This window comes from Ictidomys tridecemlineatus, chromosome X, assembly GCF_052094955.1.
Source record: "Ictidomys tridecemlineatus isolate mIctTri1 chromosome X, mIctTri1.hap1, whole genome shotgun sequence".
Classification (NCBI taxonomy): domain Eukaryota; kingdom Metazoa; phylum Chordata; class Mammalia; order Rodentia; family Sciuridae; genus Ictidomys; species Ictidomys tridecemlineatus.
The window spans coordinates 6,031,565-6,058,142 of NC_135493.1; the positions used below are offsets into that span (position 1 = coordinate 6,031,565).

The following is a 26,578-nucleotide window of genomic DNA, read 5'->3' on the forward strand; positions in this document are numbered from 1 at the left end:
TTATGGATAATGAGAGTTGAGCTTCTTAATTTTAGAGCAAAGGGAATTACTAGTACAAAAAGGAAGAATGGAATGTAATGTTTGATTGAAATTGCTGATATAAGTATAATCTTATGGTATTTTAATTTATTTATATTGAGTGTGCTACAGATTGGACCCAGGAGTATTTTACCACTAAGCTACATCCCCAGCATTTTTAATTTTTATTTTGAGACAGGGTCTCACTAAATTGCTGAGGTTGGCCTCAAACTTGTAATTCTTCTGCATTAGCCTCCCAAATCACTGGGATTATAGGCATGTACCACCACACCTGGCCTGATAGTATTTTTTAATATATATAGACAAATGAGTAGACATAGAAATAGACACAGATGTACACACAGGTGTGTGTGTGTGTGTGTGTGTGTGTGTGTGTGTGTTCCTCAGTTGTATCTGCTGAGATGGTCAAGAAATAATGATTCTATGATAGTAAAAGGTACATGTAGCCCCCACATCTTATTTTGTATACATAATTTTCCACTAAAAGGTTTTGGGCTTCTAACAAAAATGATTCCAGGACTGAAACAAAGAAAGTACAAGATGAACTTGGACTATCTTGTGCCAGAAACTAATGATGTGCTCAAAGACCAAAAGGACACAGGAGCCAGATTGAAGAGGTTCCCACTGGTTGAGCCTGGGACAATTTGTGTATCAGAAAAAAGGGAGGTTGTAATATTGTACTAATAGTTCTGTAAGCTATTACTATACTGGAAAACTGCATAAAAGTATATAGGATCTATGTATATTATTTTTGCATCTGTGTATAAATCCTAATTATCTCAAAATTTTAAAATAAGTAAATAATTATGACACTGTATTATAACTCCTAAATGAAACAAGAATCCACTGATTAGATAAGTAAGTTTAAAAACAGAAAAATTTCTTATAGTAGAATGTCAACATTTTTTATTCATATTTCCTGTTTCCTTTTTGCTCACTGAAGTTCATTTTATTGAGTCAAAACTATTACAGTGATTGCTCTTAGGAACACACAGAATATATGTATCTGTGGGCTTGGTAGTGCAGATCGGTGAAAGTCCTAAACACCCCCACTCGAGGTCTGTGCCCTATGAGGGTCCTGAGCACAAATAGTTCTCAGGATTCCCCAATTTAATGGATGCCATCTTATCCCATTAACACTAGATCCCCATCAGAGAATACAGGAAAGTGTTGATACTTGAAATCTTGCCTGAAGTTACAGGAAAAAAAAATGTGACATTTTATGGATGAGTCCATGCTATTATATTGTAAGTTAAACAGCAGAAAGTTGCTTTTTGTGTTATATTTTTCTTTTTACAGATGTTTGTTAATGGGATCCCTTAAGTTTGACATATGTTATACAATAAAAAAGTTGGGAAATTAACAAAAAAAGTGTTGATACTTCCTTAATACAATTCCAAAAGAGATGAATCATTCAGAATATAACTCCTGACTTTTTGTGCATTTCACAACTCAATTGTTTTTCTAATGTCCAACATCTTTATAAAAATTTCAAGTGTGATTTTTTAATAATACTATAAAAATACTTAAGTGCTATGCTATCTCTTTATAGCTTAATCTATAACAATGGTAAAATTTATAGTCCAAAAACCTAATGCATATTTGGGGATACTGGCAATTGAATCCAGGGCTGCTTTACCCCTGAGCTACATCCCCATTTATTTATTGAGATAGAGTCTTGCTAAATTGCTGAGGGCCTTGCTAAATTGCTGAAGCTGGCCTCAAATTTGCCATCCTCCTGCCTCAGCCTACTTTAATGTATATTTCTGAAGTCTCCTCTTTTGATGATTTAAATATAAACATTATCTGTTGAGAGTCAGCTCATTCACTAGGCTGAGATTATCACCCTCATACTTGTATAGTGGTAATTTAGTGATAAGCGTTACAATTTTGTTTGTTCTTGTAAGCTTTAACATCAGCCAGACCTTTTTGATTAAAGTCAATATTAGCTATATAATATTGACATTGGCTGGAGTTTAGACTTTAAATGTTATGTCAAGCCTCTTTTAATGTCTTATGTTCAGTTACAGAAAGGAAAAAAAAGGAAGTTATCAAACATACAGCAAACCAGTGGGGCATGCTAGCTTGGGCTCGCTCGCTCTCTCTCTCTCTCTCTCTCTCTCTCTCTCTCTCTCTCTCTCTCTGTCTCTCCTCTCTCTCTCACACACACACACACACATACAGACACAGACACACACGCATACACACACACATACCCACAAATTTGCATTTATTTGTTTTCATACAGTTAGCAGGGTCAATATAGAAAGTAAATATTACCAGAACTATTTTTTCCTAATAGAATTCTGACATGTCTGTTTTTCATTTTTAATAAGCTACAATTATAACTGCAGTTGAAGCATTTGTATGGTTAAGTTACATTCCAAAAATACTAGAAATTTCAACTGACTTAATTTCTTAAAACCTGTTTTTGTAGAATAGCACTTAACAAAGAGAGGGACCCACAACAGTTGTCAACAAAGTAGACTGTGTACTTTATAAACAGTGACTTCAAATGGTGATGTGGCAGTTATAGCCTCTAGTAAGGAGGAAGACAGCAGCTTCCAGCACACATGCTGCCTATGTCTGTTCTTTGTAAGGCGGGGCATGTGTGGCCCAGATAGAAAATGACTCTGAGTTTGTGTATGAAAAAATCCCTAATCATGGAAAAATGCTCTTTACACCTGGTTTCTTAGTCATGTCCAAGTTCAGACTTTGTCTCTACAAGCCTTTTAGAGGTAGGAGTATTCTGGAAATTTTTACATGACTAAATGATAATGAAAATCAAGTATCCAGAGATCCTTTTTTAGCCTCTCTGCATCTTTATTTATGAAACTGTTTAAATTTGGGGAGGGGAGTGGTGCTAGGAAAAGAACTCCACTCTACAGCCAAATTAATGAGTGAGACTGACACTTTAAAAATAATTTCCTTTGGGAATTCCATATGGCACATTTGGAAAGGCAAATTTTAATATTGAGTTCCTGGGGAAGTACTTATCTGAAAGGCAATGAAGAAATAAGAAGTAAACTGAACCATTAGCCTACAAAAATAGAATATTTTCTGGAAAGTATAAAGTCATACAAATCCATTAGGAATAGTATTTAAAATGGGAAAATTAAAAATGGAGAGGCAAAAAATACATTACCTCCCTCCTCTCTATTTTTATGCTCTCACCCCCCATATTAACCCCCAGATTATCATCCACAGGGGGTGATGCAAATGATTCTGAACTGCCATCCCCACCCCCATATGCATGTGCCATGTTGACACACTCATACATACAGATCTAAAGAGAAATTGTGCATCAGTGCAAGCGCTAACAGTAAATCTCGAGGGCAGGAAGTGGAGTTTTTCTCTGGTGCCCAAGGCTTTGAATAAGAATCATACTACATAACAACCAAGAGCCATATCAAAAATATAAGAGTGAAGTGGGAGCCTCTGGAAGTCAAAGCACAGAACTCTCCCTCTTGGCCCATGCTTCTCATCCCTACCTAAATGATTACCCTAAGGAGTAAATCACTACTTTCTCAATCTGGAGGAACTGGATCCAAGGATTTTCTGGAGAGGTGACAGGGCTCAAACATCTGCTATGAACTACACAAAAGAGAAAAGAGGAGCAGTTATAACTCATTTTTCAGCTTGCACAATTTAAAAACTGCCAAAAAAGAAAGATTAATATTTGGGAATTATTTTATGAACAGGCATTCCAATTTTTTTTGTGTGAAATCAAACAAAGCAGGCTTTGTCTTTTGATCCTAATTTCAAAACACTTCTTACAAATGGTTGCTAACATCTCTATCTGTGCTGCAAGAGAGCTATTTTCACTTGAACTACACGGTATATAATTGAAGTCAGAGTTGTAAATTACTCGGCCATCTGTCCTTAAGCTGTCAAAAATCATACATGGGAGAGCATATGTATAATGAAAAAAGACCGACAAACTTTTTAGAGTTTACATGCTTCTGAGTTAATTAATCCTCTCTGTCACACGTTTCCAGGATTCTTCAACAATATGTTTGATGAATCAATTTAATTACATGAATGGGATATGTGTGGATGGATATGTTTTATAATGTCACTACTACAAATTCAAGGAAAAGGTGACTTCATATTTTCACTTCAGATATGAAAGTAATTTTAATCATGCACAGAATCTGAATCTATGGGCCTTGTTTTGTTCATTTGATTATTAATGTAAAAAATAGTTATTAAAATAAAGTTACCATAATATCTCAATTTAATCTTAATGATGATTTTGATGCTCATACATTACTACTGCATTTCCACAAAAATGCCACAAGAAGCAAGTATTTAAGTTGCTGGGATTAAATTCTAAGGACCTCAGGAGAGTTGTAAGAGTTCTGTGCCTCAGTTTCTCCTTTTATTAGTGCTTGTGTGTTTCTGTGATCATATAGATCATATAGATCAACCCCTATGCTAAGATATTGGAATGATCTATAAATAAACACAAACTAGAAGGCTTAAATTGCAATAAGTGAAAGTAAATGTGATAATATTAAGAAAGGAATAAATTAATAAATAAGGATTCTTTGTGACCTTTTTAAAAAAATACTAGGACAGTAGTTTGTGATGTCACTCCTTCCTAGCATGAGTCAGTCTACATACACATCAATAATCAATCATAATTAATCATTATACAATTATACAATTGTATATACAACTCTATCAGCAATGGCCCACCAAAACTCTTTGGAAATTCCTGATGTGCATTTAAAATTTAAGCCAAGCACAGTGACACACACCTGTAATTCCAACAGCTCAGGAGGCTGAGACAGGAGAATCACAAGTTAGAGGCCAGTCTTAGCAATTAAACAGGGCCTAAAACAATTTAGTGAGATCCTGCCTCAAAATAAAATATAAAAAGGACTAGGGATGTGGCTCAGTGGTAATGTGCCCCCAGGTTAAATGCACAGTACCAAAAAAATTAAAAATAAAATTTAACTCTCATTCAATGCAACCCTAGAACAAATAGTTAAATGGTGAATATGAGACAGAAGACATCCTTGCAACATGTTCCCCAAGCAGGAAGGAACTGAAGTTTTTCCTCAACGCTTTTATTTCCTGTTGCTTTATAAACACGATGCACGCCTGTTTGCCTAAACAAAAAAGTGCATATACCCTAAAGCCCATCTTGTCCCTTAATACAAATTGCATAATACAGATAATGTGAAACTTTCCCTATCACCAGATGGACCAGAGAGAAGAGCTGATCATTCTACCCTGCACAAATGCAAGCACAAGCCCTCTCAACTGCCTCTGTGACAGCCCACATAGTTAAATATAGTGCACTGTGCACCTGCAATCCTTGGAGAAGAAGTGAAGACTTTAGGTCCAGTGGGGGTAACCAATGTTTCCTCTTATCATAAAGACAGGTGGCTAGCAAATAAAAGCAATGGTTTGGCTATTTTGCATCAGAACTTTTTTAGGGCATATTTAGTAAAAGAATCAGTGGGGGAGGGCACCTATGAGAGCCCAAAGGCAAACTGAACACACTGGGGCCCAATTAAGTCAGTTTCACATTCTTGTGTGGCCATCAGCAGAGAGAGGAGAAGCTTAGAGTTGGCCAAAATGTGGTGACAAATGTTTGCACTCCAGCAGAGGTTTCTTTGAAATTCTCTGCCTCCGTTTATTGCCCTGACCCAGCAATGACATGAACTCCATAGAACACCAATGCAGCTGGACAGAATGGTGGTGTCCATGGACGCAATGTCTTTTCTATTTTAGTGCAAGAGTCCCAGATACAACTCATTTGACTTCTTGTTTTTTACACTGAATTCACATGCTCACATGATGCAAAAATAAGAGTTTACAATCAGGTCCAATGTGATCTGAAATATTCATGTGCAATTCCATGAGGCCCCAAATGAGAAGCTAAGTGGTCAATTAGCCTGTGGCTTTTGCATCAGGACAAAAGCAATGATTGGCAATATATTGACATACAGAAATCCCTAGAGAGCTCTCTCTATCTCCAGATATAGATATATAAACTATGCAATGTAATTTGCTTCTAATATCTTCTTAAAGTTTACGAGCTAGAGGGGAACTGCATGTCGATAACCAAAACAATCTTCATGAAACACGCTTCCATGTTCATTAGAGAAGCAAGACATACTACTTTTTAAGAAGACTGTTTTGCAAGAGCAAAGCCTAAATGTTTTGTTTGTTTTTATTTGCAGGCTGCACGACTCTGATGAGTTCAATCTGAATGTATCTTGAATTCAAATAATTACTAGAGGCTGTACTGAGTTTGTAATTGGCCAGTCCTCCCCATTGTCACAGTGACCTATCTGAGGCTCCCCTTGGCTAGTGCCTGGTGATCCACTGACACACTGATATGCCTGCTATTCTAAAGACTTGCTTCCCTTAAGCCAAACTGCAGGAAGCAGGCTTAGGGTAGCTTCTATTCCCAGTTCATTTTCAGTGCATAGTAGGCCATTCATGGATAAATGGCTGCCCTGGCCTGAGCAATGTCTGCTGTCTTTATGCTCCACTAAACTGTTTGACTTCCACACAAAGACTTCTTCTCAGGGGCACTCTTTGGGTCATTATAGAATGAGGCTGTCAGAGGGCTTTGTAATCGTAACCATAAACAAATTACTTTAGGAAATAGGCCAGAGGCACCAGCCACAATCAAAGAGATTGGTCAAAACTGCTCCTGATTAGTATATATCAGATTCCTTACTAAATAGGAAAAAAAGTAACTGTAGGTGAAGTGATTGACATTTTTAACAGAGCTTTAACGTCTAAAGAAAAAGGCATGTTGAAGTACAGATGCTACTCTGACTTGAGACATTTTCTTTCAGATGACAAATTAGGACAAAGGTCTTTCTTTTATGAAGAGTTCAATGAAAGTTCTGGTTAACAGTAGTTAATTCCCCGTTCAATTTTCATTTATTTGGAAAGTCATTCTATTGCATCCAAAACAGAGAGAGCTGGGCCAGTGCTAAGCAGAACCAGGAGAGTACAACCAGTATGTGGAGTCCAGTGAGGCCTACACAGAAACATGGAGGCCCAGTGTCCACAACCTGGGGCCCCTCTGGCACACTCTGCCTAAGAAAGTAGAATTAAACCCAATACTTTAGAGCATTTACATTTGTTTACCCTTGGCCAAATCAGACTTTCTGATGAGAAGTGAAGTTGGGGTGGTGGGGAAGGATTTTTAAAGTTTATTTTTAAAACTGCACAAAAGCTTCTAGAACATCAAATGGTTCGTACAAAACATTTTGATGAGTTAAGTGTAAATGAATCAGAAACATATGGATTACATTTCCCTCCAAATACACAGGGGTCTCAAAATTAAAGAGGGGAAAAGGGCTTTAGGCAACATGCATTTGGGGTTTGAGTGAATCCAAAAGCATTTGAAAAGAGATCTAGAGGAACAGCAGGCCCAGAATGAAGCTGGGTGTGTCTACCTTGGACATTAAGGCATTTTATAGGTTTTAAAAATGTTAGATAGTTAAAGTCCCCTCTTTGAAGCATCTTAGATGTAAGCTGGTTTTATATGATTTTCCCCTTTAAATGCACAAGTGTTCAAGGCAGCTGGCAATGATTATTTTATTCTAACAAAAAGGAATGTTTAAAATAAAATAATGGCATAATTTGTTTAGACAAAACAGCCCTCAACCAGACAAAGACGCTAACAGTAAGAAATATTATTTGTATATATGGGAAAGAGGGGCAATGGGATGTGGTATCAGGACTATATATCTTCAGAGTTCAAGTTTCACAAAAGCCTAGAATCTACAACTAGATTATGTTCATATGTATTTTTGTCTGTATATGTGTATACATTTATGTGTCTATATGTATGCATGTGAATTTACGAGGATGTATATTTTATATATATATATATATAAACACACACACACACACACACACATATATATATATAATATACTCACAAGTAAACATTATTATTAACTTACTTCTTTTGGTCTCTGAATGGCCAATTTGAATATCAGTAACTGAATCCACATGTATAGTATATGCCCTATTGCACAGACACAAAAAACAGTTTAAATTCTTCTTCACATTTTTAAGATTTCTTGTTTTGTTTTGTTTTCATTTGTAGTTTCCTCTGCTTTGCATTATTCTCATGTCTACTTGAGTAGGAGACATTTACTATGGACCAAACTGAACCAGGAATTGCTGCAAGTGATTTCACTAAGAATGTGTTTAAAGACTGTAATATTTATTCCAAGATGTTACAGGAACAGAACAATAAAATGTTTAGGTTTTATTTTGGAAACGGAGAGAGAGGAGATAAGAGGTAGATAAACACATGTTCTCCATTGTGAGAATGTTAACATCTTACTTCTGACCTGGAGAATAGTTAACCAATGGAGGGAGGTCCTTGCTCTAAGTTAGGGGCTAACATAAGAATGAGGAGGTTTAGGAGAGCAGCGACTAGCTGCACTGCCTCTATTTATATATGGTACCATTAAAATGCCAATAGGTAGCAATAGTAATTCATAGGCTCCATTTGCTGGCTCACAAATGAGTCAAAAGTAAAAACAAAAAAAAAGGAAGGAAAGAAAAGGCTATCTATAGGACAATGACTCTCAATATTTTTAACTTATTTTTTAAAAACTACAAAATTTGGAATTGTATAGCCCTTTTCATTGTTGTATGTTTTGTTATAATAATCTCCCCTTAGTCTCCCCTTATATTTGACCTCCATTGGGCACAATGTTGTCGGTTAGTTTTTTATAAAATTTAGAGTGAATTTAATGTGATTTGAATGGAACACAGTTTTCTGACAATTTCAAGCCTGAGATTCATAGCCAATGAATGACCGATACTATAGGTTTGCTCCTAAGGGATTTTCAAGCATCATAAAAGCTTAGTAGCTAAAACAACCTCAAAGGTCATCTAGTTCAACATTTACCTAATGCTGGATTCCCCTCTACAACATCCCTATTAGGGTGAGCCAGCCCTTGCTTGGAAAAAAAAAAAAAAGACATTTATCTACCTTAAACTCAGGTAACCTTCATTCAGATTAAAAAGTGACCAAATAACTTGAACCACCCCTCCTCTTCCTTTCCGTACCAAAGCTCAGTCACAGGTAGGTTCAGTGGTCAAGGAAGAGCACAGCAGACATTGGTTTATAAATGTCTCACCTGATAGTAAATGATACAAGGTTGTGTACAACCTCTCTTGCAGAACCATGCCAATGAAGCATTGCAAATACAATAAACCACTACCCAATTAAACACAATAAACTTCTCAACCCAAGGACTCTCATCTGTCACCCACACAGGCAAGGTAGATCTCTAGAAGAAAATGGTCCCTTTGGCTAAAAGAACCAATACTATACAGTTGAATTCAATAGTTTATAATAACTCATCTATAGTACAGAACAGGAAATGACTTGTTGAGCAATGACAAAAAGTTGCAGTAATCAGCAATGTGATATAATGTCACAGGGACTAGATTTTGATGGAAGATCTCTCTTGTGCAACAAGTGGATAAAATGAGTTCTAGATAATGAAAATATCATTCAAGATAGCAGTGCATCCATCTTGCCTCCTGGCAGTCATGAAAGAAAGCCAGATGCCCTGTGCCATGCATTTCAACATACGATTGATGACTGCAGCCCTTTCAAAACAACATCTTTGGAAATGGCTTGCTGTGACTCTAACCAATTCTCTTTTTCATGCTGATTTCATAAATCTTCAGCATGAATCAACCAAGGCACTGGTGCTGAAAGGTGAGCTGGGTAAACTAAGCAAGGAATATCTGGTCTTATCATCTCAAAATGCCACAACCAGAAGGATATTCAGATATGACCTTAAGTACCTTAGAGAAAGGTGGATATTGGCCCAACATTCATCTTACTTCAAACATTTAATGATCAGACTCCAAGGGCTATTTACACAAAGGTCTCCATGATATCCCCAGTATCTGACCCATGATAGACACAATGTAGTTTGTGAACGAAGGAATAAATGAACATTCATTTCATTACCTTGTTCAGTAGAAACTATACATAGGATTTCACTCATTACAATGTCAGAAGTTCACCTGCCACACAGGAGAACTCCTACAAGGAGACTGACTGACTACTCAAGGCTAGATTGTAAGAGTAGTCTGGTACTCAGATCCAAGCTCTGCCTTGTAGGGTGAAGCAATAGTCACAGTAAGAGGAAGAGTTGTTTTCCCAGCATCCAGGTAGCAGCTTATTCAGACCTGGCCCACGTGGAGCAAGATCTCAAAACTTGTCTCTGAGGAGCTATATCACAGTGCAGTGTTACAGTGCCAGCTACTACCTACCTGTGTGATCTTGAGCAAATGACTCAGCTTCTTCTCTGGGCCTCAATTTTTCCACTATAGAAATATCAACAATAAATTTGTCTACTATCTCACAGGCAGGCTAACTGTAAAGTTTAACCGAGTTTATATATTGGAAAGTGTAAAGATGAATATCTGGTATGCTGTAGTTGTTCAACTCAGGGGACTGATGTCATCCTCCAAGTGCACACCAATATGGCAATGCTGAGAGATGAGTACTGTTTCCCAGGAGGCACCAGGGTACAACATTAGTTGTTTGATTTAGTCTGGGAGTAGGCTGTTGGAGATTTTTTTCTCAGTCCAAGTTCTCTGGAACCAGTTTATATATGTAGGAGGTAGAGATGCCTTTCCCTGCTCTACCTAACTGGAAAGTAGAACAAGAAGCCTTCAGGGCATAACTGCCTCCCACCTGCATATCTAGACAGGGGTGCCTGAGTCTCTCCAGGTGTGGGGCATTTTGCCCTGAGAAATGAGAACATAGTGAACACAGGAGGGCTGCCCTCAGACCTGGGAGGGCTGACGTCAACAGAAGAGCATAGACTGTTCTGTACAAGCTCCAGGGCAGAACTACAGCCAAAGGGCTGGAAGTTCTCAGAAGGCCTCTTTTCCCACATAACAATGGAATTTGTTTCAGAATTGTCCAAATTGAAAGAAATTAGCTGCTTTGAGAGGCAGTTTTGTTTTTTCTGGTTTGAGGACTGGCAGAAGCTGAGGGACCAACCACTCAGGTCGGGCGAGAGGAAGAGGTTGACCTAATTGTGATCTCCCTTAAGGATCATTGGATGTGCTGGGATTTTCCACCATTGCTGTGGCATGACTCAGGAGGCACTACTTCGGAGAACCAGTAGGAGCTTCTTCTCTCCTCTCTACCATCACACGCTGCATGAGAATTAAGCCAAAGCTTAATTAACAATAGTTCACACTGATTCATGAAAACTGGATATTTTTTCATATTTTTATAGATTTTAGGATTTTTACATTTCAGATTTTAAAAGAGAGATTATCATTATGGAAAAAATGTGGCTCACAGAGAGCCTTATTTCTGTCAACACATAATAGAGCCATAGAAAGTAATAGTATTAAAGCTAAGAAGGCTGGTTATTGCTGTCTATTTATGAAAATTCAGTCTTACTGTTAAACACTGGAACTATAAACAACTGTGGCTTAATTTGCCAAAGCAAAACAGCTAGAATTTCCAATGTCTTTCCATTTAGTTGAAAATTAAGGTCTAATAATTCAGCAATTTAAATTCAAGATGCCTCCTTGGACTTTTAAAATTGATAGATAATAAATCACCATGAGCCACAACAGTTTTGGATCTGAAATTTGGAATACATAGAAACAGCTTGCAAGATATTAAAGGCGTCTGTCTCCTGAATATGTTATTTCCCATCTTTTTCTTAGTGAGGAAACAGAGCAATTTGTTTATTACCTTTTCAAAATAAACTTATGAAAGGTAGAATTGCTTATCCCCCCCCTAAAAATGTTTCCTTCTGTCCAATCATTTTCCAGGCATTCAGTGAAGGATGCCTCATTCACTACAACCTTTTAAACATTGTCCTCATGAAATGCAGACTCTTTAGGAAAAAATGATTTAAATGGCTCCAAAAAAGCAGTGTTATTCCCTACCCCTTTCAAAACACTGCAGTAATTATCCTAGATCATTAATAAAGGGTAGAAACAAATCTGAAAATGTGGCAGATATAACAGTATTAAAAAGAAGACAATGAAAGAGTTATTGCTGCTCACGTTATAGACTGCCTTTTTAAAGTTTCTGTTGGGCTAATGCAAGGATATCAGTAAAACAGTAACTAGTAAGCCTTATAGGAATAATGTCAGGAATTTAACAGATAGTGAAAGAGTGACAGAGAAGGAAGAATTGTGTATTTAGAAGTAACAGCAAGGCTTATCCCCAATAGCTCTTGAAGTCAACTGAGCTGTGTGTTCACAAGCACAGCAGTAGCTCAAGGATCAACATTATACAGACTGAGACAACCTGGAAATTTCCCTGCCTCCAACCTCCACCAAAAAATGCAACATCATTGCTCCAAGTCATTTGAGAATAAGGCCACATCAGAACTATATACTAGAAAACCAGGTGCTAGAAAGTTTTTGAACAAACAGATTTACAAATGTCCATTTCATAATCAATCACCGCCACCCTACACTCCACTCTTCCTGCAATGGGAAGGCCTGAATTCTCAAGTGAGACAGCACTCCATTTGAAACAGTCACACCATGTAAGGAATAAAAGGGAAGAAAAGAAGATGTATAAGAAGACACCTGGAAAAACAGCCTACACTTTGGCATTATACTTTTTCTTCTCATTTTCTCTTTGTGCATTCAACTTTTAATTACTGGTATTTATGCCTCTGTGGTTTTCTGGTTGTTGCCATTGTTACATGAATGTGTGTCTATCAAATGCCAAAAATCACACTGACTCTCAGTACCTGGACTATTTCTGTGAAGTCATTTATACACAGTTATAGAGTATGTATTCCCCTTTCTAATTCCTATAAATAACAGTAAAATAATATTAATAAGAATAATGCTAATTAATTAAAGCTCAATGAAGATTTATGAGTGAGCCCTCTTTCCACCTTCTGCCACTGAGGTTGGGTGGGGAAACTTAACTAAAAGATCTCTGAGAAATGCCATGAGCCATGAAGTTTCTGGCTTGCATATCATTTATGATACCCTTGGGGAGCAGGCCCTGCCTAAAAAAACCAAGGCCCAGCACCCCATAAGGTTCTCATTACCAACAGGAATGTGCCAGGCCAGATGCAATGGGAGTTGTCAAACTTTGCAAACTCTCCCCCCAAAATACCTCTCATAAATTTTGTGGAATATAATGCTTTCCCTTGAAATTTTATGAATATGTTCAATTTAAGAAAACTGACCCCATACTTTATCATTTACCTTAGGTCTTATGAATTATGTGATGTCTACAAAGTTCTATGAACTTTCTCATAATCATGTTTTCGTACATGTTAAAAATATAAACCCACATATTTCCAGCCAGTCATGAATTTAAAACCTCCCCTTTTTCTAATCTTGGTAAGCAAGTTCAGGACAGATTTCAAATTTCTTTCAGTTGAAAAAATTCACCTTTCCATCTTCCACTAAGGCAATGAACTTAATTAAAGATGGAAATGTGGTGATCAGAGTGTAAAAATTAGCCAGGTATTGGCATTAGAATCATATTGTGTCATATTATAAAGCATAGAGAGATTATGTCCCTGGAGCAGCCACTGTTGCATTCACAGTGCAAGGCAAAGCTTCCTCCACACCCCAGGGTCAAGGGACAGGTTATGACAGATGGTGTGCTCACATGAGAATTGGCAAAATTTAGTGGTCCCCTACATTTCACTTTGTTATAGGGAATTTTCATGTTACGTTAGTAAATTTGTTTCATAATTCATTCTAGGTTTAAAAAAATAACCAAATCTCAAAAATAAAATCTTTCAGCTAATCTAATATGTCAAAAGCATCAACATTTTAAAACCCTTTCATCTATCTCACTGTAGATGTGTTAGTTCTTAATGTCACACCCAAACCAATCTTTCTTACACACACCAGACACTCAGAGGCAGGGAAGGGCTATATGGTCTGGTATAATCTACTGAGATATGAAACAAGAGACATAAAGATCACACTCTACCTACAAATACTCTGGATAGGAATAAACTAAGAAGACAAATGTAATCCTTTTCTAAATCAGATTATGAGAAGCAGACAAAATCACAACTTTATTCAATGTGTCATTTATCCTGGGTGACTAATGCATTATTTGTATGAAGTTAAAATTGAGCTTTGAGAAACTCTGAAATAAATCAAATGCCCTACTTTATGTAATTTTAACAGACAGATCCCATTAGAATTCTACTATGCATAGCTGTTGGTTAAAATCATTGACCAGCATCCTTATAAATTAATCAACTGAGGTAATGCTGACTGGGCTGTCATCATTTGCTACTAATCTACATTTAGAATTCACTTTAACTTTTCAAGCCTTGTGAAATAGGTTTATCCAATTTCTATTTTTTCAAGATATATGAATCACTTCAATTGTTTACTAAAGCCTGCACAAGAAAAAGTATGTCATGGGTGTCATTATTCAATGGCATTAGAGTGTGCACTAGCATTTCATTGTAATTTCTGAGTAAGATGCTAATCAGAATCTAACAAAAATGATCTTCATCATTCTTGATAGAAAATTTTATCACTTAAAGTTTGAATATTTTTGCACTGTTGACAGTTCAACTCTTACAGAACTTCCAAACTAAATGGAAAAAATGTCTCATTGAAGCAAAAGGGATCTAGTTTAACCACTAATTTTTAAAAGGTCCATCATGGCTTGTATTTTTCCTAGCTCTTAAACTAAAACTCAGGTATGTTTGACTTCAGATTGAGATTTAGTTTATTAAAAATTTATTAAGCATCTACTGTCTGCCTTCCTCATATGCAGATTTATGTTTGGTAAATTTAGCTAACTGGGTGTTTTACTTCCACTCAAAGTTCCTAGATGTCTTCATGACCTTTTACCTTCCTGTCTTCTTAGAACTGCATGTTGTCATCTTTAATTTTACACTGTGAAAAAATAACATTTGGGGATTTTTATCAAGATTACTTTTATTACTTTGAAGCTGCTAATCAAATTCTATTATCAATAAGTTTCTGTGCAGTCAGGTTGTGACAGAAGGAGCCTGAGCTATGGTCCTAGAAAACCTGTCTAAATCAGGGCTCTGCAGTTTACTTAATTGTGTGACTTTGGGAAATATAGGTCTGCACCTCTCTGATCCTCACCTTTCTTCTCTATAAAATGGGGATGAACCAACTATGTTTTAGGGTGCTTCTTTAATGAGGTAAAGTCGACTAGTTCTTTCACCCCAATTATTGAAAAATCATATAGAGTGCTTAAAAATCAACACATATGGAAACTTTTCTGTGCATCCTTCAATGAAAGTGTAATCTGAAGCTTCCAGAGGCATAAAAAGAAAATGTGCTCTGTTGAAAAATACGTGCTAAGAAAACCTGAATCCTACGTTAGCCTCCAAAATGGGAATAATTAAAAATAAACAAACAAGGCATGTGGTTCAGAAGAGACAATGCCATAAAAGTGTGGAGAAAAAATATTCAGCAAAAGTTGAATGTATATTCTATCCCTCTTTGTACTAGATGATAACCTCAATTCAATGATGGTAACAGGTTAAGTCACCTATTTAAAAGCCTGAATAATTCCTCTCACAACATTGTGGCAGATGCTAAATGTAGACATACCCCATGACAAGAAAATGCTACGTATGGAAACTTAAAATCACAAATTTGATAAGTTTAGGGACTTTTGAAGGAGATTTTGCCAATCAACAATGAGTTCCCATCAGGATTCCTAGCAAGGAAGATGCAAAAAAGGAACATTTAATTTATATAATTTTAATAAGCTATTTCAGGAACATGTCTATTGAAAGCTTGGTGGCACTTCTAATTATGTCTACCTGTCTGACCATTATTTTAACTCTTCTCATTTTTACACTCTGAGTTTTTCCTTCATGAATTTCATCACTCAAATTATGAAGGAAGTTATTGTATATTAATCATTTAATTACTCAGTAAAACATAACTAAACACCTACTGTGTGACAGACACTTTTCTAAGCACTGCAGAGGCAGCAGTGAATAAAACCAACTAAAATCTCTGCCATCATTGAGTTCAGTTCTCATCAAGTATGAACTGAGTTCATGTTTACAGATCAATGAAACTCCCTGCCAAGTACAGAATCTGCGGCTTACACCAAAGAGTTGAAGAACTATGTGTCTCTTGTTGGAGTAGGTATCTGGCCAGTTATGGCTCATGTTTGGTTATGGACTTTAACTCAAGGCTGATTTGTAGAAACTAAAGGTGAACTAAAGGGATCAGAAGCCCAGTGCACTGTAGAGCCCCCCAGCAAGCAGGGCTTACCCGATTGTTCCATCTAGCCCTGTTTATTGTGGGTTAGCAGGGTAGCTATATATTAATTCCAGCTCTGCAACATACTATCCATATGACCTTGGGCAAGTCGCTGAACCATTCTGTCCCAATTTACTGCTTTCTAAAACAGACAAATGAGAGAATACAAATCAAATCTGGTAATTGGAAATTATTAGTAATTATTCTGGGCTTAGCACTAGGAACACAGAAATAAAAGACACATTTTCATCCCTCACAGTAACTTTACAAGTATACAGAAGATTCAAGAAAGTGACAGTATTATGCAGTATAGTACAGTCTGCTCAGAACAGTATGGAAGCACTGAGCAGGGGTATCTGACCAGGCCGGATGGGAGTATGTAAGTTTGGGGACAGAGGAGGCTAAAGGATTGCTTCCAGGTAGTAGCTTCGCAGAGATAGAGCTGAGATGTGAAGGATGACATAGCCAAATAATTTATTTGTTGGTCAAGTTATGATCATAATCACAGATGTCAACAAAAATCTGATGGTATCAAGGCAACAACTCACTTCTCAAGAAAATGAATATATTGGTACTTACTTAAAAATGAAAGCATATTCTTAAAGTAAAAGATCAAAAACAAAAAGCAATGAATTTAAGTATATCTCGAGAGCCACAGTATATGTTTCTTTTGAAAATATCTATTTTCCCAGTAATTGTGCCAATTTACAAACATTTGTTTCAAATGTTTCAAGAAAACAAGTTTTCGTTTGGTATGTTTTGAACATTGTTTGCATAAATGTTTCCATAGCTCAGACACTGCAAATAGTTGCTGAGAGTTTTGTGGTTGTCCCACAGCAAATGAGGCCAGCGTGAATGAGACTTCTCCATCCACACAGCAAAACAGGACCCTGGCAATTATGTGATGAATGTCAGCTACTGTCAAACAATATAATTCAGGGGCCAAAGCCAAGTATTTTATGTTGAGTGTTAAGACTACTTCACCTACTCTAGCTCATTTCCTTTCTCTATCTCTAAATTCCTATTTTACTTAGAGTCTGGGTCACACTATTTTCCCCAATCTAATTCTACGTTGCAATGTCTCCAATGTCAAGACTATGCCATCAAAAGTCACCTTTTATAATTCCTTATCTCCTCCTAAAAGTGACTGAATGCCCTAAGGCAAGTCATTTTCCCATGTTGGGCTTCACTCTCCTCATCTGTAGACTGAAGATATTGGACCAGATGATCCTACAGGACACTCCAGCCTTGAAACAGTAACTTCTAGGAATTGATTAATGTCTACCCACCAGAGCCAAGCATTTTGCCGGCAAATAAATAATAGCTAATTGATGAGACCTCTCCATGGCACTTCATCAGAAACATCCATCATGCTGAATCTAATTTAGTTACTGTGGCTGTGCCGACCTGGCATGAAAACAATCAGTCCCTTTGGAAAATTAATTTGTTAAAAAAATTAGTTGACTGACATCCTGGAGGGGGAAATAAAGCCTATGTGATTGTATTTTCTTTGTTCAACAGATAGTTAGGTCATCATGTACACGTTGCCATAGTCTGAAGGTTAAACTGACCTCACAACACATTACTTCTGAATCACCCATCTGATCAAACCATACTAGAAACCTAAAGCCTAAGAAGACCACAGACTGCTAGGAAACTTCTTCTTCCAATGATTGTTAAAGCCTAGATTGCAATTTCAGCACCCGTATATGACTAGTGATGTTTTATTTTTTATTCATAAAAAGAAGGCCAATTTAATGCTATTTCCAGAAGATATGTTGCCTACAAAACACAAAAATTCGAACTGCAGGAATATAGTTTAATAATGGTCACCAAGAGAAACAGAATCTGTTCATGAGATCTGGGTCTGCACTGAAGAAGATAGACAATGCAGAGAATTCTTATTTGGAAATCTAACAAAACAAACCATTCTTCATTGGATAGAAGTAATGTATTTTTTTCTCTTCATTTTTTCCAGTGAAAGGAACATTGAAAAAAAATAAACAGATGAGTGATTTTGAGTTTGTAATGAAAACAGAGCCCATTTCCTTAGCTTATTCCCCAGTGCATGGCTTTTATACCTTTTTTTATACCAGCACATGCGTACTAAAGAACTGAATCAAAGATTACCTTAAATCACGAGCTGATTTTCTTTTTCAAATGAAGCAAAATGCACAGGTATATTTAAAAAATAGCATTCCATAAAGTAAGAAATCCATAATCAAAATCAGATTCTGACTAGAGTGCTATTGTCAGCTCTGCTTAAATCATGTCATTTTATTTAAGCTCTCAGATAATTTTTCTCAGCTCAGTAAGTAGGTAGATGTTAGCAGCTAAGGTCAATGAAAAGATTTACTTTAAAATAAATTCAACAATTCAGAGCATCACCCTCTCTACAGTGTAGTGTGCCTTGCTTTAAAAATACATATAAAATTTCATTAAAGTGCAACATAAAAGTTTAACATTAGAGGAGCCCAGTGCTGGACCTTTGTTTAACAGTCATGATAATTTATGGTGTGGATCTGCTATAGTTAAGTAGAAAAACAGCCTTCTCATGATGAAATACAAGTCATAAAGGCTGAAACTCAAGGAAGGCTGGAGGAATCCCAACCCTCCGATCACTCATTTCTTCTTCAGATTTTTGTCACACATTCTTCCTTAATATTCTCCGGACGGATTTATACACAATACCAGTCCATTATCTCCTGTAACCCTGTACCTTAAAAGTTATTTCTTCTGCTTTTTTATTACTAAATATAACTTAGAATACAAAGAAATTCTATTTTTTTAAACCATACCAATAATAGAATCTTTTTCTGTCTTTTCCTTTTAAGTTTCTTCCATAACCATTATTTTTTCTCATTAACTTCTGCAAAAGTGATCAGAATGTTAAGAAATCTGAAAGTAATTACAAACAATTAAAACAGACAAATGTCCAATATTGTTGCCAGAATTTACTGACCAGCTATCTTTAATAGATATGTGCATTTTCATGGAACAATCTTTGAGCCAAGTGTGGCACTCATATCAATCAGAAGATGCTTGCTCATAACCTGTGAGAGAACATTATGTAGTAGATGATGCAAGAAGTTAATACACCAGCCCTTAGGAAGCAATGCGCATATTTAACCATAAATGACTTAATAAAACAATGGTAAGGCTATGAACAGTGCAAAAATATATACCCAAGACCATCCACTGACTGTGTTAACTTAGGTAAATCACCTAACCTCTCTGAACTTCACTTTTCATATCTACAAAATAGAACTACCAATACCAACACCAACACAACCTCAAGGTTATTGTGAGGATCAAATCAAATAATAGATGTAGTGAATGCAAAGATTTGGCAAGAAATGTTATTGATGTTCTACCTCCAGCTTTGAGGCTCTGAATCAACCAGATAAATGTATCATGGTCTTTTTTATTTGTATTTGTTCTTTTTACTTATATATGAAAATAGAATCTATTTTGACATCCAAACATGGAATATATTTTATTTCTAATTGGTATGCCAGTCGTGTGGATATGCATGAGGTTGAGATTCACTATGGTGTATTCGTATATGTACATAGGAAAGTTGTATCAAGTCCTCTAAATTTGAGCAATCAAATTTAAATGGGAATTTCTCAAGGACTTGAGTTTTGCCTACATTGTATATGTTGTGTGGTATATGTGTGTACAAAATGTAATTTTCCATTCACATGTTTTCATTAAAAGAGCATCTATAAAAATCAGTAATAAGAGACTCAACTGGGACATGAATTGTTCTTTTTTTAATTAAAAGGAAAAAGCTGAGTTTCATAGCTGCCCAATTGCATGGTAATTCCACAGATTTTTTTTCACACAAGTATAATATATAAATAACTCAATACATTTCTTTCAGTGTTAACTAAATACTCAGAGCCACTAAATAAATAATAGGAAATGAAGATTTGTGGAAAGGGACCTCAAGTGGAAACAGGGAAATATGCATTTCTTTCTTTTCTTTTCTTTTCTTCTCCTCTCCTCTCCTCTCCTCTCCTCTCCTCTCCTCTCCTCTCCTCTCCCCTCCCCTCCCCTCCCTCCCTCCTCCCTCCCTCTCTCTCTCTCTCTCTCTCTCTCTCTCTTTCTCTCCCTCCCTCCCTCCCTCCCTCCCTCTTTTGGATACAGGGGATTGAACCAGGGATGCTTAACCACTGAGCCACATCCCAGCCCTGTACATTTCTGACGAAGATCCACCTCTAACAGCCTGTGTGAACTTATGTCTGAGATCCACATATCCTCTAGGATTGAGTTTGCCCATCCTGTAAAATTGGAGTGCACCTGTACATTCTAAATTACAGTGATCCTATGAGATGACATATGTATGCACATTCCACATGATGGAAAGGATGGAAATCAAAGTGTGCAGGCTCTGGGGTCAACTCCACCTAAACTGAAGCCTGGATTGCATCACTTAGTAGAAGTGATCTCTAAAAGTAAACATCATAGCAGGATCTGTTTCATAAAGTTGTATGGAGAATTGGATTGAATATTGAATGATTTACTCCAGAGCCTGGATCACACAAAACCTAATTTGTAATAGTGAGGACAAGTTCTACCACAGGTAAAACACACGTATGCACCCTCTCAAAATAATTTCTCCATGTTGTGATCTTGAGTGATTTAATCAACAATATACTTCTTTTCATTTATCAGTAAACACATTTTTCAAATGTCTCTTCCTTTAAGCCGTATCAATCACAAAAAGACAGACAAAAATAAAAGTGAAAAATGTAATCACTGTATCAATTGTTTTGTCTACATGACACTCTAATCAAATATATGGTGGTTTCCCTATTTGAGATATGAACTAAGGTTATAAGCTCTTAGGGCTACAGCTTCTATATTGTTCCAGAGATGGCCAGTTTATTGGACTTTTAGAATTTTGAAATTACATTAAATATGTGAAAATTATGAATGCAAGAAATAGTCTTAGCTAAGAATAATGGGCATGAAATAAAGGTTCAGCACATTAAAGCCATTTCTATTCAACAATAATTAGCATGTTTAAATACAATATAATTTTTATCCATCTACAAAATGCTTAAATGTTTGGAATCTCGTTTATGTCTATAATGACAGATTTGTTTTTGAGGCAATCATTTTCTATCTTGATTTGTATATTTTAAAATTGTTAAATGCTTGACTGAATCATTAGCAAAACAATTCATGTATCATTAAACTGATTTCTAACACGAGAGAATTTTTTTCCTTATCCAATAAATAAGTCTTTTAAGATTTAGTAAGATAGCTTTTGTCATTTGGGTGGTGAGGGTTGGGAGATTGTGGAGGAGATCTATCACTAGCTACTTTCACCACCTTTAATCTCTCCTTCCCATATATTCCCTTAAGAAATTCAACCCCAAAACATTTGCTGAGTGAATACTCAGAGTGGAGAAGGCATATTGTAGCAGGAACACACACACACACACACACACACACACACACACACACACACACACAATCTTCCCTTTAATGGACTACTGAGGGAAAGGGGGAATGATAAATGGATGGAGGTAGAGAACAAGAAATCCTGGGAATCACTAGGTGGTAGTGAAAACAGCCCCCCACACAAATACGCCATAGTCCCAGTAGTCCAGGTTGGCAAAGGCAATGTCCCCTCTATTTCCCATGCCTTCCCAACCAGAGGGCTGCAGCTAAAGAAGCTTTCCAAGACCTGTGCACATGGAGCAGGCAGAGGCAGCAGGGCTGAGGGGCTACAGGGGCCGTGCCCGGCTGGCGCTGGAACAGTTCACTTTTGTCTGGAGAGCACGGCCTCCCCCCTTAGCCCCCACAAGGTCCAGGAAAACTGGGGAAAGTGTGGGCTGCTGGGACAGGCCCCAAGGGCTGCCTTAACCCAAGGAGGAGAAGCCTGGCCTGCACATGGCCCCTTCTCAGGCTTGACAGCCCCACACAGACCTTTGAACTTTCTATTTATATAACAGTTTAGTGAGTTTAAGTCTCTTCCTGTATAACTGCCCGTTTGCAAGCTCGCCTCTAATTAGGCTACTTGTGAGACATCACATAAAAACTACAAACAATTGATCCCGTCCTTCACAGTGAGAAGCCGGCCACTGTCACAAACACTTAACTACAATTTTCACTAGGATTTTTAACATTTTGGTTTTGCTGTCATGGTGGCTTTTTTTTTATTTTTAGAATTTGTTCTTTTCTGTATTTTCTTCATTTCTTTATTTCTAAATAAAAAATAAGGGGCTGGGGTTGTGGCTCAGTGGTGGAGTACATGTAAGGCACTGGGTTCGATCCTCAGCACCACATAAATATAAATAAATAAAATAAAGGTATTATGTACATCTACAACTAAAAAAATTCTTTAAATAAATAAAGTAAAAGATAACCAATCCACAAAGAACCTTGATTTGTCACAAAGCAATACTTAATACTGGAGGGTAGATGCTTATAAAAATGAAAGCCAGCAGAATCTGTGGGCTCCCTGATTTTGTTTTTTGTCCCTCTTAAATGGGGATTAATGACTTGGCCATTGCTGGTAAACAAATCCAATCCAGCCACATGATCTCCAGACACCTCAAGAATCCATTTACTTGTTTATCATAGACAAGCCTATGAAATGATTTGAAAAACAATATTTGATTTTTTCTGTATCTTCTTCCTTTTTTAAGAATAAGTGATGTTTTTGATGCACACAGACATCTGTGCCTTCCTTTCCTTTCACAGAATGGTTCATATTAAATTCAAATTCAGGTGAACATTGCTCATTCATCCAGGAATCTTAAAGAACTTGAGCTTTGGCCCTTTAATTGAGTCCAGAGCATGACCCATTAAGGTATTCTTGCAGTCTGTAAAATGCAGTGATACATTCGGTTAGACATGGGAGCATTCCCAAACACTGAACATACCTGCACACTGCAGCATCATTCAGACCCCATCTTTTCATTTGTACTTGTCCTGACAATTGTGTGTATTTATAAATGGGCATACACTTTTTGTTTGCTGTAGTCAAGGGTTTACAAATAACACATATGCCTCTGTGTGTACAGTCTTTGTTCATTCTGTCTAGGAAATCGAGTTTGTTTTTAAGCTGTCCTGATCCACTTACTATCAAATATCTAGGGTTGCAGAAGAGACAGCTCTGAGCTCACTGTTCCACAAGTGAATGTTAAGAATAGGCTCAATATAAATGAACTCCTTAACTTTGCAGAGTCCTCCCCCAACTCCTTCGTCTTCCCGGGAGGTTGTGGGGAGGAGATGGCATCACTTTCAGCAGTAACTCTCAAGGGAGAGAAGTAAACATATAATGAATGTGAACCCAGCATTCTTTAGACATCCAAAGAGTTTGGAAAGGTACAGACTTCTATTAAAGACAATGTCAACCTTTTTAGCTCTTCTACCACTGTTACCTGTGTATTTCTTTTACTACAGGGGTGTACAAAACACAGAAGCACAACTGCATTACAAATGTTTGTAAACACAGATGCACAAGGATCCTTAATCCTCACAATTGAAGAGTAAAAAGGAGAAATGGTCCTGGATCATGCGCACAGAGGGGAAAGATGGGTTTATTCATGCAGACATGCTATACCAATTCATCAGTATTTCATATAATATCCACTGTTTGCCCAAGTCTGCATGTTTCTTAACCGATGTGGCATAGTGATCTGCAGGGGAAAAAGGTTTTTCATTTTCCTTTAGAAAATATAGATTCCCAAATGGGGAAGGGACACATTTCCTGGAAAAATAGAAATCAAATATAAAAGAGCCCATCCCCATTCAACTGTATGTAAAATTAAACTCGAATTAAAATAATATAATAAACATTTTAAAGACCTAATACCTTGTATATATTTAACATTTGAACTACACCCATGAAATAAATTATAAGTGTCTGTTAAATTAAGGATGTGACCCACACCACATATTAGGCAAATTGTATGCAAATAATGAAGCTGTGGTTATCAGTTTTCTGCAAAATAAATTACTGAAGCAAAGTAAAGACTATGTGCAAAAGCATAATATTTAATTGAGCAGTAATTTTATTGTGATTTTCACTTTTAAATAGCAACAGTGTGATTTTTTAAAAATGTAACAATGTTTTTCTGCAGAGCTGATAAAACCCTGTATGGTTTCAAAAATACCTCATAGATTAATACTGACACAGCGTAAATTGTGCTTCACAGAATTATCTAAAATTGCTGCAAAATAAAATGTATTTAAGTTCTGATTATCTTGGGTTTGCAATTAAAGGAGTCATGATTGGTATAACGAAGGTATTATCCAAACATAAGACCCTTTTTTAAAAGAAGGGAATTACCTAAAATATCACAGCAACAAGGGAATCCCTTGTAAAAATGCACAGCATTCATAGCCAACGGCAGATAGTAGTTGAAAGATTGCAAAAGATTCCGCACTGTTGGTGGGCACTATAGATTATTCTAACTACACTTAAAAGGGTGATAGCCAAGAGTGCAATTCTAAGTGGTTGCCGCCATGTCCTTCCTTTCCATCTAATTCCTTGGGCTGTAAAGAAAAACTGTCGTGTTAAAATAAAATGACAAATAACAGACAATAACGTTTGTAATACAGGTGAAGTTTTTAAAAAGTCAATCGATTCCTGTATCAGTATTTATGTATGTGCGCCAGCACATCACGCAGAGAGTAACAACTTTCTGGCTCCCCAGTCACCTCTGCACCATCTTTCAAAATCTCTCTGAACCACAAGTTTTGGGTATTTTTTGAAGGGCAGACGAAACCTTTGAATCCGAGTTGAGTGTCCATTACACAAACCTAAGGCTGCCTCCCAGTGGGAGGCTGATGGGGGCCCAGCCGGTAATTAAATGCGCATTGGCATCGGAGCAGCTGACTTTGAGGGCCAACTTCCAAAAATCCTATCTAGAAACCCGAGCGCAAAAGCCGTCCCTGATTTGGGGTCTATCGTGCTGTGGCCCCCCAAAAAACACTGCTCCGCGCTGGAGGGATGGGAACTTGGGCTGAGCTGGCTTTAGGGAAGGTGTGTGCGCTGCTCTGCACCAGCGGGGATGGAGGTGGTGGCAGCGGGGGCGGTGGTCGCCGAGGAAGCGGAGGGACAGTGTCCAGTGGCACCTGACCGCCTGGCCGCCACCGTTCCTCCACCTCCCGCAGCGGACGCAGGGCACCTGGAAAGTTGAGGCATTCCAGGGGGACGCATCCAGGGCGCAAAGAGGCCAAGCTGGTGAGACTCTGGTGAAAAAAAGCTCAGCAGAGGTCGTGCAGCTCATGCCCGGGATGGGTGGCCCCAGATCCGATGTGGGCCAAATGCAACTCTTTGGACTTGGAGTGCAAAGCGACGCTTTTGCCAGCATCATTTTCTCTCCACGCACCTCCCCCCACCCCGGCACCCAACCAAGGAGTCACCCGCTGCTGGGGCCAGAGGTGGCTGAGAGCAAGTGGGAGGGCGTCCGGGGCGCCCCCCACGACAGCTCTGGCTCCTCTTAACAAAGGCGAAAATCCCAGACCCCGCCTGGGGACCCGCTCATTAAAGCAGAAAGCAAAAATCAAAACCTACCACTGCTGCTCCAAGTCCCAGTCCCTGAAAAAGTCGAATAGATCCATAGCGGCCGGGTGGCGGCGACGGGCGGGCGTCCGTCCCTGCTCGCTGCGGGTCAGCGCGGCTCTCAGCGGCGCGGCTCGCTCGCTGCTCTCGGCAGCCCGGCTCTCCGGCCCTACCGTCCGGCTAAAAGTGCCCGGGCCGCATCGGCGGCGGTGGTGGGCACTGGAGGTACCTGGTCCTGCGCTCTGGAGCGGCGGCTGCGGCGGTGGCACTGGGCGAGCAATCGCCTGACCGCCGGCTCGGGTCCGCTCGCTCCGCGGCTGCCCGCGCGCCCAGCGCCCTGAGGCTGCGGCGGCGGCAGCTGCGGGCCAGGACCGGCGGGGCCGCGCGGCTGGCGGGCGGCGGGCCGGTGGTGGCAGTGAAGGCGGGGGTGGCCGAGGAAGCGGCAGCGGCGCGGCGCAGCGCGGCAGCCGGGGCGGCAGCGGCAGCGGCGGCGGCTGCACAGGCGGCGGCGGCGGCCGCGGCAGCATCACACACTTACACACTCACAGGGGGCGGAGCCTGGACAGCTCGAAGCCGCGACATGGAGCAGGCACATTATCATCCCCGGATCTGGCAGGGGCTCGCCCCGCCCGCCTGCGCAGTCCGGGACCCCCCCCCCCATCCTGTCAAAATCAGCTGGCAGGAGTGGAGGTAGTACTGACTACCCCGATCGAGCCCGGGACCTACAAGCCGTTGTGGGGATGTAAGAGG

General features: G+C 38.5%; 1 protein-coding gene across 10 annotated transcripts in view; it reads right to left on the reverse strand.

Annotated features, from left to right (window-relative positions):
* Nucleotides 1-26,370, reverse strand: part of Aff2 (ALF transcription elongation factor 2) — a 478,853-nt gene extending 452,483 nt beyond the window's left edge. For all 10 annotated transcript variants that reach the window (XM_005325137.4, XM_040286575.2, XM_005325134.4 and 7 more), the window contains exon 1: nucleotides 25,841-26,370. In XM_005325137.4, coding sequence (XP_005325194.2) covers nucleotides 25,841-26,355 — 515 coding nt within the window. In that variant the 5' untranslated portion in view covers nucleotides 26,356-26,370. The remainder of the gene's footprint in view (nucleotides 1-25,840) is intronic.
* Nucleotides 26,371-26,578: the final 208 nt, after the last annotated feature.